Source organism: Rattus rattus, chromosome 2 (genome assembly GCF_011064425.1).
Source record: "Rattus rattus isolate New Zealand chromosome 2, Rrattus_CSIRO_v1, whole genome shotgun sequence".
NCBI lineage: Eukaryota > Metazoa > Chordata > Mammalia > Rodentia > Muridae > Rattus > Rattus rattus.
In genome coordinates, this window is record NC_046155.1 from 218,823,523 (window position 1) to 218,837,684 (window position 14,162).

Genomic DNA, 14,162 nt, shown 5'->3' on the forward strand with positions numbered 1-14,162 from the left:
TGCCCTGGCATTAGAGAACCATCAATATCTGTTTCCATCACTATCTGTTTCTATGGATCTTTTCCAGACATTTTTTCCGTAGGTAGTTTTCAAATATTTCATATGATGCAATACAACGGGTACTCTTTTATGTCTGGTTTCTCTTATTTAGTATGTTTCTTCCATTATCTTTGTTGCAATGTATATCAAATTTGTGTTCCTTTTGATGGCAGAGTATTATTTTGCTTTATGGATATAACATTTTATTTGCTAATTACTAATTGATGGGTACTTGGGTTGTTTTTTCCAGGTTTGCTATAGAATAGTGCATTTGTAAATTTTCTAACAAAGAACGCTTGGAACATTTTCTCATTCTCTTGGGTAGATGCATAGGAGTACAGTATCTTATTCCTAGGAAGTTCATGCTCGTTTTAAAGCCAGTGTTTTACAACACAGCTCGGTGACGATTACATTCCCCGGAGCAGTGTGAAAGTACTGTCTCTTTTCACAGTGCCAATACTAAGTATTATCAGACTTTAACCACAGCCTTTCTAGTGACAGTATATCACTGTGGTTTAATACGCAGCTCCCTAATTAGTAATAACATATTCTAGATGAAAGACCTTTACCATGTTTATAATATGCAAATCTTTCCAAGTCTATATCCTTTGAACTTTCTTAAGTATCTTCTGCAATATTAAATGCTAAGAACGTTTTTTAGATAAAATCCAATTCATACTTTTTTTTCTTTCAAAGTTCATATGATCTTAGTGTCATATGTAAGAATTCAGGCTAACCCAAAGTCACTCATCTAGAAGTTTCATGGATTTAAATTTTGCAATTAAGCACATAATCTATTTTAAGTTTTGTATATTTTGTTATTTTGTGATTTATAAACAAAATGCTTAAGTACATTTTCCCCTAAGTACACAGGAATCTAGCCATTTTAGAAGCATCTGCTGAGAATACCCTTTTCCCAATAAAATATCCACGCACATCCCCACAAAATAAACTAGTCTTACATATAAAGGCTTATTTCTGAATTCTCAATTCTGATCACTGATCTATGTATGCATTTAATCTTTGGTCAATCATCCTGTCCTGGTTAGCATAGCAGTGTAGTCAATTTTTAGAATGAGAAGGATCAAGTCTCCAATTTTGTTCCTGTATCTCTTCATAAGTCTTTGGGACTGGCTTAACTGTTTCAACAAACCACAAGGATTTTTGTTAAAATCTACATATTAATATTCAGCCTCCCAACCTAGATACATATTCAGTTTAAATCTTCAGATTTTGTGTTAAATATTTTATAGTTCATCCCTAAAACTTTAGATCTTCTTGACACTACAACAAATGTTTCCTCGTATTGTATGTTGATTTTCTGAAACTACACTATTAATCTTGTCTCGGGAGAAAGCAGAAGCCACTGGCTGGACCATTTCTCCACTAAATCTACATACCTTCCTATTTGCCTCCCTGGGTTAAAATCGAAAGAATGAGCTCTTTCCTCCCAGAAGACTGCGTGGTCAGGATCCAGACCATCCCTACTCTCTCCGGACTGCTGAGGAAAAGAAGGAAGACGACTATGAAGAGAGCAGGAAAACAGCTGGAACAGCTGTAATTATGCCTCTGTGAAGATTTCCTTTAAATCTCACTCCTCCCCTCAATTCAGCTGGGTCTGCCCTGGATCTGTTCACTTTCATGGGCAAATGACTTTTCAAAAAGCTACCTCTAGGCCCTACCTCTAGGCCCTTGGCTATCTAATCCCCAGGTCATTCAAACCTGGCATCTATTGAAAGTAGTCCATGAAACAGGGGTATGGAAGCTACATTGAGTTTCTAAACCAATCCAATGGCTTCATCTCTGCCCACATTTCTCAGTCTCTCAGCCAGGCTCAGCAGCTGGTGCTCACCGCATGAACACTTGCAGTTTGGGCAGGATGTGCATCCTGCATCCCCACCTTCCTCCAACCACCCTGCTTGTTCTTAGCTTCCCACCCTAAGGCTTCTGCTTCCCAACCTGAAATGTTCAGTGGTCCTTGAGACTCGATTCCAGACATTTTTTTCTTTATAGTCTTTTCTTCAATATTTTCATCAGTTACTGTTTTCAATTTGCCAACAATCTAAAAATCTTCAATTCTTCCTCTAAGAGATAAATATCTTCTCAAGATGTGTGGGTCATCGATGGTAAAGTTCATGACACAGATTTCCATAATTTAAAGTGAACAAAAGGGAACTTGCAAATGCATCACTACTCTTTTACCAAAATAGCATCCCCTAAACCCCACTCCTTCCCAACACCAACAATACCCTTATGCTCCTCCTCCTCTCTCAAGTTCCATATCAAACTCATTACCATGGCGTCCTATTTCTAACTAAACAATCTTACCACTCCCCCTCCTACTGCCTCTCTGTAATCTAAGCCACTGCTGTTTCCCATGTGGACTCCCGCATATCCACTGACCAATCTGTTCACCGTCCTCAGTACTCTCTTCACTTATAAAGTTATGAGTGCGGAGGAGAGCTAAAGACATGGCTCAGGGATGAAGTGCAGTCTGGCTGTTCTTCCAGACACACTGAGTTGGACCACACGGTGGCTCACAACCATCTGTAAGAAAATTTGGGTCCCTCCTCTGATGTGCATGAGGACAGACCCCCCCAAATACACACACACACACACACACACACATATATGTATATATTATATATATGTTTGTATATATGATAAATAAATCCTTTTTTTAAAGTTATGAGGTCTTTAAAAACAGAATTTAGATATTACTCCTCTGAATAAAACTTTATAGATTCTGATTCCATTAAAACCGTAACTCCCCAGAGTAACTGGCTCCTTCCTTGTTCTTTTGTCCATTAATGTCACAGCTTCTCATCTTCAACACATAGTCTCGTCATAGCTTCAGACAGTTCCCTTGCTCTGCGGCTCACTGCCCCCCATCCCTATCACTGTCTGCCCATCCTGCCCTGAGCTGTGTTCCCGCTCACCTCTGTCTCACTATCCTCTCACCAATGGTTCTCTGTGTGTACACCGTTCCTTTCAACATTACCACAGGTACAACACACAGTGGTGGAGACAACAGCTGATTACAAGCATGGCCACAGAAGTACTATATAAAACTGACTTGAGAAAGATGTCTTCAGTGTTTCGCACTATAAGACTGTGTTAACTTAGGGAGCTCTGGAGCTTAACCAGGCTAGGACAGGCCGGCAACACCAGATTAAATGTAAAATGTTGCATAACTGTGTCTTCTAAGCAGATGTCCAATGTGTTCACCAGAATCCCTAAGGATTCAATAACTCAAAAACCACAATAACAAAATCTGACTTTGTCCCTTAACAACACACACTTCAAATTAAATGTATGATAACTCTTGAAACAAAGCAGAAGAGATGCACATTTTTAAAGTCCAGGCCCTGCAATTTACCAACCTTAAAGGATACGGTAGGCGTTAGCCTCGCCAGACACATCTCTCCTCAGAGGGAGACAGGAAGACCCTAATGAAGACAGCCATCGCCGTGCCCTGTGCTTCTCTGTTGCTGTGGTAAAACACCATGGCCAAGGCCACTTACAGAAGACAGCCTTTATTTGGGCTGTTTCAAAGGGTTAATGTTCATGACAGAGCAAAGGCGTGCAGGGCACAGGAGTAACAGACTTCACACCCTGACCCACAAGGAGGAGGCCAAGAGAGACAACGGGCAAAGGGTCTTTTGAAACCACAAAGCTCATCTCCAGTGACACATCCTCCAAAAAGGTCCAATGTCCCAATCCTTCCCAAACTGTTCTACCTACTGGGACCCGAGTACTCAGACGTGTGAGCCTCAGCGGCCATTCTCACTCGGGCCACCACACTGAGGCAAGGCCGCAGAACTTGCACCATAAGAAAGGATAAAGGCTGGAGGCCAGGCGCATTTCTCATCTCAAGCACTCACTGGTCAGACACCTTGAAGAACTCATACAATCTTCGCCTTAGTTTCCTCTTCTGTTTGTCACCACAGCATGCCAGCTGTCACCACAGAATAGGTTTCCCGCCTTAGGTCACTCACGGACTGCAAAGAGCGCAGCTGAAGTGTTACAGCGGTGGGCAGCACACACACCGCGTGCCTTCTCATGGGTAAGGCTGGACAGAGTAGCCACCGTGGGAAAAGACAATCTTTTCAATCAGGAGTCCAGAAAACCCACCCCGGCCACTTCATGTGCGGTGATTCAGGTGAACCGACTGTGGCGGTCACAGAACTGGCTGAGGCCGGCCTCTGTTTGGTACTCCTTATGCTCTTTCCTACTGTCACAGTGCTTGCAGTAAGGTCCCCAACATGAAGACGCTGGGCATGAAGGAAGGCAAGCCTCCAGCCAGCACATGAATTCCAGAAGCAAGCATGGCCGACACTGTGAAGACGACAGCTGTGGCTTCCTCATATGTGCAGGGCATGGGGATGCCTGCTAACTCGGTGTGTGTACTCTTTACAGCAGTGCATGGAGGACGTCTGACCCACTCAGGTGTACAGTTTTACTCTTTATAGACAGTGACTTAGAACTTACAAAAAATAAAAACCCATGTCTTGAGAGCAGCAAACTGACATTTTACTGTTTCTAATATCTGGTGCATAAGTAAGGTTATAGTTCTAATATCCGATGCATAAATAAGGTTTATAATTCCACTTCAGCTATTTTACTAGTTAACAGATTTCATAACTAACTCAAGTGAGTTTCAAGAGAAAAGCCGGTTTCCATTTCATTGCTGTTGCTTTCCTCGCATTAAGTTAGTATCTTATTCAACACTTCTTCCAGCTACTGCTCAGCACGCTGACCCAAAAGGGCACACTGCTGGCAAACTGCAGGAAAAGGACAGCTAGTACTCAAAGCTTTATCACGAAATCACACATTCAAAGTCTGGGTAAGTTTTGACAATTCCCAGATAAAGAGTTTTTTTCTTTTCTTTTAAAGTGAAAGCCAAGAAGGCATACTGATTAATGTGGTAAAGAATATACTTTTCTTATTCTTTAAAAAAAAAAATTGCTTCTGGAAAAGTTAAGTTTAATGCTGTAACACTGAAAATCTTCAGCAAATGGCTAAATTGATAATTAAATATTGAGGTCAGATCTTCAGTCAAACTATTTCGCTCCTCCTCCTGGTCTACTGACACTATCTTCAACAACAAACCCTTTACCCCCAAATATGTTTTTTTTTTTAAATATTTTTTTATTTATTTATTTATTTATTTATTTATTTATTTATTATATGAGTACACTGTAGCTGTCTTCAGACACACCAGAAGAGGGCATCAGATCTCATTACAGATGGTTGTGAGCCACCATGTGGTTGCTGGGATTTGAACTCAGGACCTCGGGAAGAGCAGTCGGTGCTCTTAACCACTGAGCCATCTCTCCAGCCCCCCAAATATGTTTTACTCTGCTGTTCCAGGCCAGCCTTGGCTGCGTCGGGAGACCCTGTCTCAAGAAACACACGCTTGGGTGCTGTGGAGATGCTCAATGGTTAAGAACACTGGTTTGCTCTTCCAGAGGACCTGAGAGCAATTCCCAGCACCCGTGTGGTGACACCAATATTCTCTAACTCGAGCTCCCAGGAGTCTGGCATCCTCTTCTCACCTCTGTGGGCACCAGCCACGCTCATGCTACACAGACACATACACTGACAGAACACTTGTATACACAGAATAAATAGTTTTTAAAAGTAACAGATACTAACACGTGTAATGATATCCCTTAAGATGTCTTGACAGTATACTATAAAACTGTGTCAATTTGTACCCAGGAAAGCAACCACAAGAATCTACCTCTCTCTGAAGTGACTGTTTTGAGACATCATTATAAATTAAACCCTTCACTATTCAAAAGAGAAAGAGTGTATGTAACTCAAGCAAGCAAATCAAAGTCTGAATGACTTAACCCATTCTTCAGAGGTCCCAACAGTGAGGAACCAGCTTCAAGGGGGCAAGGGACAACGGGAAGGAAAGGATAGGACATTCACTATTCATAAACAGGTTATTTAACTTCTCTGCCTACCAAGTTCCTTGTTAATAAAAATGGCCCCCACTTCCCAGCGCTGTGCAGGGGTCAAGTGAGAGCCTGCATGAGAAGGGCTTGCCTGGTAGGGGAGCCCAGTGGGCACTCAATGCCGGCTCCTCCCCCTTCAGCTCTAGGCCCTCTCTCTGTTCTCTGTTCTCTACCCTGCTTTCTCCAGATGACTCAGCCCTCTCTCGTGACTTTTATTAACAAATGTTGAAAAATACTGGATCAATCAAGGTCCTAATAGGTATGTAAAACACTGTCTGCTCCCTGCCCTCAATATATGTGAGGAAGTGACGGCCAACTGGTGAACAGAACCAACATTCACCATAAATAAAATACCTGTTCCTACTTGATGAAGGTTAGCAACATCCCAAAATGCCTGCAGTCACACTCCCCACTCCTCCTTACAACACCAGGCCCCATCCTGCCCCTGTTCTAATTGGAGTGGTGTCCAACAGGAATCCTAGCCACCATCTCTCCCATCCAAATTACGCCAAATCGGCCATGCTTAACCAAGTTTGCCTTCAGGACAACTCCTGTAACTAGTCATTTCCTGTTCTCTGTCAGACTCCAGGTCAGGGCTCAGATCTCAACGGCACTGACGTCTTGAGCCAGACAGTTGTTCTACAGGCTGTCCCATGCACTCTGGGCTATTAAACAGTATCTCTGGCCTCTACCCACTACATGCCAGCAAAACCATTCCTTCCCCATTTTATTACAACCCAAAATATCTTCAGACATCGACAACTGGCCCGAGAGTATAAAACCACTCCCCATATACTGTTCTCTCTTACCCTGTTTCTTGCTGTTCTTAAATATTTTATTATTTAAAAAATAATTAATGGGCAGCTGTGAGGCATAGTCATAACTGGTCTTGGGAGTCTCTCCGCCTCCATCCTGCAGGTCCTGAGGATCAAACGCAGGGCACTGCAGTGGCTTAACTGCAGATGCCCTTACCATGGAATCCTGTCACCAGCCCCATGACCCATGCTCTGTGTGTTACTGTCCAGTTCCTCACCATTTCCTATCTTTGATATAAAATCAGCCCCAAGATAACAACCTCTGTTGTAGCACTGACAAAAGCTTCCTAGAGTACTTTCTATATGAACCCTTTCTTTCAAATACCCTTCACAGTTAGTTCAAAGCTGCCCGTCCAGTCGTGATCATCTGGATTCAATTATGAGTTGCCCCACAAGGTACTTCACACAGTAACAACTAAGGACCCCAGCTGCTCTTCAGAAAGACACTACCCTTATTTTCCATTCTAGTGTTGTCACTCTGGTTTGGGCACCCATTACCCAGCACCCATGTCAGACCTTTGTAAGAGCCTCCTTCCCTATCCTCTACTCTACCACTCAAAGCCAAAAATTTCCAATGCTTCTGCACTGCCTACTGAAATATGTATGAAATCTCCTGCCTGCAGTCTTCAGTAATAGGAACTCTTCCTAACTGTTTCATTATTTCCAAACATATTTCAGCTTAGGTAAAACCTTATCATCTACTAGTCCTTGAAAAGGCTCGGAGGAGGTCCACTTTGGTCATATTTCTCCCCTGCCCAGAAGCCCAACTTTCTTCCCCATCCCAACTTAGAAGTCCATCTGAATCATGTCCTGTTTTTATTTCCTTTGTGCTTGTGAACCCAAAGTGCTTCCTCCAGGTACCCTTTTCTTTACACCTGAATGGTCCTGCAATTTACAAAGCCCTCAGGGCACCTTGTGCTTCTGTTAATTTCCCCCAATATCTAGCTTGACAAAGGGAACAGAACTCTGTGTTTTGTTTGAGTTACCCCAAATGCTTCTCACTGAAAGCCATGGACTGCTGTTTTCAGAAAATCTCAAACTCCCATAAGAGAAACTAAATCCACATTCCCCTTGTCTCACATTTCTATGTCTTAGGCCAAATTTTAAGTAAACTGCCTTCGAGATTCCAGATTGCTATGCAGTACAGGTTGGCAATCCTTTATCAGCGATGCTTGAAAACGAAGTGTTTTGAGTTTCAACTCTCCCCTCCAGATTTCGGAATGTTTGTGTATGCACAATGAGATACCTTGGGGGTGGGATCCAAGTTTAAAGAGCTCTCTTTATGTCTCATGTACACGGTGGTCCCACAGTTTGAGAGTAAATTAAAAAAAAAAAACGATAATTATGAATACAAGAAAGTTTCATGATGTGGAATTTTCCACTTGTGCTATTTTGGCCCACAAAGTTTTAAGTTTAGGAGTATTACAGATGCCCTGATCAGGGACACTCAACCTGAACATAGTACTGTGAAAGTCTGGCTCCGGGGATTCCTACGGTTCCCAATGTGCGACTGAATCCCAAATATTTAAGCTACTTAAGCTCTCCACGCACAAAACAATAGAAAGTTATTTTCAAATACCGATACAATTGAGTAAAATATGAAAATAAGCTGGATCTATTGAACATACCTCAGCTGGAGGCTAATCAATGCTAACTTCTATACCCTGAACGACAATATATTTAAACAACCTAAAAATCCTGTACACCATGAGAACGACAAAAAGTCATTCTCTGTCAAGTCTGAGCCCCAAAGACATAAGCTAAGATAGAATATGGGAGGCTTCTCCTTGATTTTAAGTCCTTTATATGTCTTATTTCCGTAATAAATGGGCATGTTTTGACCAGAACCTGTAGGTTTTGTACCAAATCCATTAAGACACTAGCTCTACAGGACCACCAGCAAACTACAGGCAGTTGTGTGAACCTAAGCTAAAACTGGTTTCAGCATTGTAAGAGAGCCATAAAAAACAAAAACAGTGAATCCTCGCAGAATGTTAATAGTGGCAAAAGCCTAAAATAGTCACTATGTTGCCCTTTTCTGCAGCACAGACCTAGACTTACTTATCCTAAAACACTCACCTTTCCCCACCACACCCCAGGCTTAAAAAAAAAAAGACAACATAAAACAGAGAGAAAGAACTCGTTCCCTAAACCACAGTAGGCACTAGGGTATCGTCTATATCCGAAGTATTTGTAGAAATTTTTATATCATTAGAGTTTTTGTTCTAAGCAAACTGACTTTCACTCTAAAATGGGCCTACAAGAACTCAAGGCTGGGGAGACGGAGTGCTGGCCCAGAATCACATTCTATTTGATAGGAGACCACAGTAAAAGCCCGGGGAGACTCCTAGCCCAGCCCACACCTGTAATCCCAGCACTTGAGCAGTTGAGGGAGCAACAGGACCCTGAAGTTCAGGGCAAGCCTGGGATATAAAGCAAGAAGCCGTCTCAAAACAAAGTAAAACAAAACCTCTGCCCCAGTGTTCTGCTTCCCCTACATTTTATCCACTTCCATCTCCATGTGTTTGGAGATTCGGATAACTGATTTGGGATCAATATTAGGATGAAAACTTAAAACGGTTCCTTCCTCCCATGCCGTTTAAAAAGGCTCTTACTAGCAGCTATGAATCATGAGGCAGTAGCGTTAATGCTCATCACAAATGTTAGCACTTCTACGAAGTCTCCTGTAAAAACAGACGACAAAGGAGGTTTACACTAACCGTGCTTGCTGCTACAGGGCAGAGCTACAGACCGAGGAGGATATCCACCTTCTGATTCCAGCTGTTCCAGTAGATCCCAAACCCAATGAACGAGCTCCACCAACTACACTCGGAAAGCCCACTAGAAGATACTGTCCACGGTACATCGGCCACCCATCCTACGAACAAGTTCTTTTCACATCTATCTACACGCCAAGTACTAGCCAGAAGTTCAAATTTTCTTAGTCGCAACCCCCCTCCCCAAACACAGCTTCCTAAAAGAAAAAAGAAAAAAAAAAAAACAAAAAAAAACCAACCTGCTTCTTGGATACCTTAACAAAACTCACTTCATCGAGTCTGCTCGGCTCACTCCAATTCATATGGCATTTTGCCTGCCTATACTCGTAACTTTCCTATTGTGCGGGAGCCGAAGAGCTTCTGTGAATGTGGAACACACATAGCAGAAGCTAGGATCCGCACGCAAGCCGAGAGCCTCCCGGGGAAGTTGCTCTTCCCGTGCACAGGCTGACCGAGGGATGCAGGCTGAGGCTCCGCAGACCCCCGCCCCCACCCCGGCAGGCGACCCCTCCCCCTCCGGGAGTCCCCGCGCACCCGCACCTGCGGCCTCTGCCCGCCGCACGAGAGCCCCCCGGGTGGAACCTGCCCTCCTGGAAACGTCGCCCACTCCCGCTCCCTCTGCCCGAGGCCCGCGCGGCCGGGGACGCGGCGGTACCTGGAGGACCACGTCGTTGGGCAGCTGTGCGGCCCGGAACAGCTCCAGCACTCGCCCGTTGACCACCACCTTCTTGGTGCTCTCGATGTCGCAGTAGGAGAAGAGATCCGAGTAGTATTTCTGCTCGGCGTCGCTCAGCGTCAAGCCTTCCATCTTCGCCTCGGCCCGGCGGCCGCCCCGCCCAGCATGCACCACCCGGGCGCCGGCCCCGCGACCCGGGGCGGCCGGCGGGGGGACTGCGTGCAGCACGGCCTCCCCGCGGGGCCGCGAGCTCGTGTGGCCCGGGGCAGCCGGCGGCGGCGGCGCGCGGCCGCAAAGCTCGGCGTGGGGAAGGAGGCGGCGGCTCGGGGCTCGGCCGCGTCCCTCGGGCTTCCCGCCTCGGCTTCCCCTTCCGCCCACGCACCCCCCTCCGAGAAGTTGTGGGGCTTCGGAAGTCTAAAGTTTCGGGGGCTCGGGGCTGCGCGTGGCCGCCGCTCCGCCTCCTTCAGCCGCCATTGACTGCGCCCCGGCCCGGCACTGACAGCGGCGGCCGCGCTCCAGACCCGGATGTGAGGCCGGGAGGAGAGAGCGCGAGAGGGAGAGGGAGAGAGAGAGAGAGAGAAACACCCACCGGGCTGGCTTGGCCGCTCCCGGGAGAGCGGGCCGCAGCGCCCCCTGCTGGCCGGAGCCCCGCGGCGCGGCCAGTGGCCCTGGGCGCCCTCCGCCAGGACCCTAGGCGAGGGGCACCTGAGGACCAGTCTGCCAGCGATCGGATGCGGAGGGTTCAGGTCGGGCTGCGGGCTCGAGTGTGGCAGCTTCTGGCATGCAGCAGTTCCTACCCGTTTGCACCTACCGAGGAGGAGTGCATCGCTTTACACTGTCCGCTGGAGCTGGGAAGCTTGCTCAGGTGTGGACGCTTAAATCGAGGCTGAATTCCCACTCCTAAGCCGGGTCTTCTATAAAACCAAGTTTGCAGAATAGAAAGAAAAACAAAACAAAACAAAACGGTCAGAGGTTTTTTTGGTTTTGGTTTTGTCACCGGAAACCGAATATTGTCGATTTATGCTATCCACTCTATAAACCTGTATAGGCCTTCAGCCAACTCCAGGGCCTCCTGTGGCTCATGATCCTTTCCTCCGTGGAGGGGAAAATGTGCTGTCTTAATCCACACCTGCCTCAGGAGTTCATACACCCTTAACGAGTCTTTAATCTTTTTTAAACTATTTCTTTTCTGAAACCCTATGAAGTCAGGCTGGACTTGAACTCTTGATCCCCCTGCCTTTGCTTTCCTGGTGATGGGATACTATCACCAGCCAGCCAGCTATCTTGTCAGCATTAAATATGAAGTATTTCATATATGGGAGCCAAGGGAGATTACACAGAAGACTTGTCAAGTTTGGTTACATATAGCCCATTAAGAGGACATCATTATGAGACTGAGCCAACATAGAGGGCTGGGTTTGTAGCTCATTTCTGAGAGCGCTTGCATGCACAAGACCCTGGATTCTATTCCCAGCATCGCCTATACCACGCATGGTGGTGCTTACCTGTAATCCCAGCATTTGGGAGGTAGAAGAAAAGAGGATCAGAGTTCAAGGTCATGTTCAGCTGCATAGAACACTGAAAGCCAACTTAGACCATGTGAGAGAAACCCTATCTCAAACAGCCCAGGAAACAGAAGGGAGGACTCTGGCACCAAAACCTGCCGTGCTTTGTTCGAAGGCTGAGTCTAAATGAGCGGGGAAGCCCTTCATCTAAGTCTTTAGAGATGCCACTTTGTGTCGACATTTTCGGATTACTCTACTTCATATAACTCATTTTCACAATTTCAGATTTTGCGTGTGTTTGTGTGTGAGTGTATGTGTGTGTATGTGTGTATGTGTGTCAGTGTGTCAGTATGTATGTGTGTGTATGTGTGCGTGTATGTGTATGTGTGTGCATGTGTGTGTCAGTGTGTATATGTGTGTATGTGTGTGTATGTGTGTGTATGTATGTGTATGTATGTATGTATGTGTCAGTGTGTATATGTGTGAGTGTGTATCTGTGTATGTGTGTGGTATGTCTGTGTGTGTATGTGTGTGTATCTGTATGTGTGTGAATGTGTGTGTCAGTGTGTGTGTATATGTGTATGTGTGTGAATGTGTGTGTCAGTGTGTGTATGCGTGTGTGTATGTGTGTGTGTGTCAGCGTATGTGTGTTAGCGTATGTGTCAGTGTGTGTGTATGTATGTGTGTGTGTGTATGTGTGTATGTCAATGTGTTTGTGTGTCAGTGTGTGTATGTGTGTGTAGTGTGGGTGTGTGTGTGTGTATGTGTGTGTCAGTGTGTGTGTCAGTGGTGTGTATGTGTGTGAGTGTGTGTGTGTGAGTGTGTGTGTATGTATGTGTGTGTATGTGTGTGTGTCAGTATGTGTGCGTGTTTGTGTGTGTGTGTGTGTGTGTGTGCGTGTATTTTTTAAAAGATAGGTTCAACCAGGTGGGAATTGATTCCTGTTGTCACCAGTCCCTTTTTCCCTGCCACCTTCCCATGGCCTAGCTAGCAGCTCTTTCTTGCCCCAGGCCTTTGTTCCTGTCTGAATTCTCACACAGACACCTCTACGGTTTATTCTCCTGTTCCAAGGTCACTGTCTTAGAGAACAGTTCCCCTGACACCTGATCTCCAGCTGTTGCACTGTGTTTGATCCTCTTAATCTGAATTCTTTTTCTTCATTGCATATCTACTTGCCCTTCAAGTAGGAATTTCTATATATATTCATGACTAGTAATTACTGAATGTTATTGTGGCCCAGGAATTTTTCTAAAATTGTATGCTAATTACCACATTGAGGACAACAACCCCGTGAAATAGGCTTTTCAAGTATTTTCCTTTTTTGAAAAATTGGGACACTGAGACAAAAAAAAATGGTTTTAGCAACTTGTAAGTCGCATGATACCAAATATCTAGATATAGGATTCTAAACCTATTCAATTCTGAAACCAGTACTCTCTCTTAAGTCCCCTGAGCCACTAGCTCTGTATTCAGTAGGAAGTGTTTCTTGCTTACCACACTTCCAAGGCCTGTCCATTGTGTACCTCGATCATGAGTGATCAAATGAATTCAGTGTTGATGGACTGAGCAGCCCGGACTCTAACTTCCTACTCTCACATCCTTAACTTTAGCAAACTCCAGCTCTGTGCCTCTCTTCAAATCCAAAGAAGCAGGATTCCTTCGTGTACAAGTTCTAGGCTCTGACGTGTCCATAATCTATCCTTTTCTCCTCTCCTGCCGCCCCTCACATAAACCTGTTCCTTACAGTCCTCAAAGTCTCTAAGTTCCAGCCCAGTTAATGGGTTCAAAATTATGCTTCGAAGGGCTGGAGAGATGGCTGAGAAGTTAAGAGCGTTTGCTGCCCTTGCAGAGGACCCATCTTCCATTCCCAGCTCAGGTACAGCCTCTTAACCTTAAATCCAGCTCCTGGGATCTGATGCTGTCTTCTGGTTTCAGCGGACACTGCACATGGATGGTGCACATACACTCATGCAGTCAAAAGCATTCATATACATGAAATTAAAAAGTCAAAATTATACTTTGAAAGTCAGGCAGGGTGTACACACATACAATCCCATGGAAAGGAAGAATTGTGAATTCAAGCCCAGCCTGGTCTACAAGTGAGATCCTGTCACAAACAAACAAAACAACCAGACACCTATACTTGGATCATGTTGTCCCAGTGTAAAGTGAGGGGCAGGATTTTCTTTTCATGGATCACGGAGTCTAGGATCTTGTGGCCAGGAGTTGCCTACCAGACACCATTTCCTTCTTCCATTGCCCTTCCTGTTACCTGTTGCCAATTACTCAAGCTAAATTCGCCACAGCATGAGCCTTAGAGAGTGTGAAGTTCTCTGTCTATAGCTGTATTGCTTTATAAAGCTTTCCTAAACTACAACAGGCCC

At 45.0% G+C, this 14,162-nt stretch overlaps 1 protein-coding gene across 4 annotated transcripts in view; it reads right to left on the reverse strand.

The window, feature by feature from the left end:
• Positions 1-10,780, reverse strand: part of Reps1 (RALBP1 associated Eps domain containing 1) — a 69,266-nt gene extending 58,486 nt beyond the window's left edge. For all 4 annotated transcript variants that reach the window (XM_032894955.1, XM_032894954.1, XM_032894953.1 and 1 more), the window contains exon 1: positions 10,253-10,780. In XM_032894955.1, the coding sequence (XP_032750846.1) occupies positions 10,253-10,405 (153 nt within the window). In that variant the 5' untranslated portion in view covers positions 10,406-10,780. The remainder of the gene's footprint in view (positions 1-10,252) is intronic.
• Between the last annotated feature and the right edge of the window lie 3,382 nt (positions 10,781-14,162).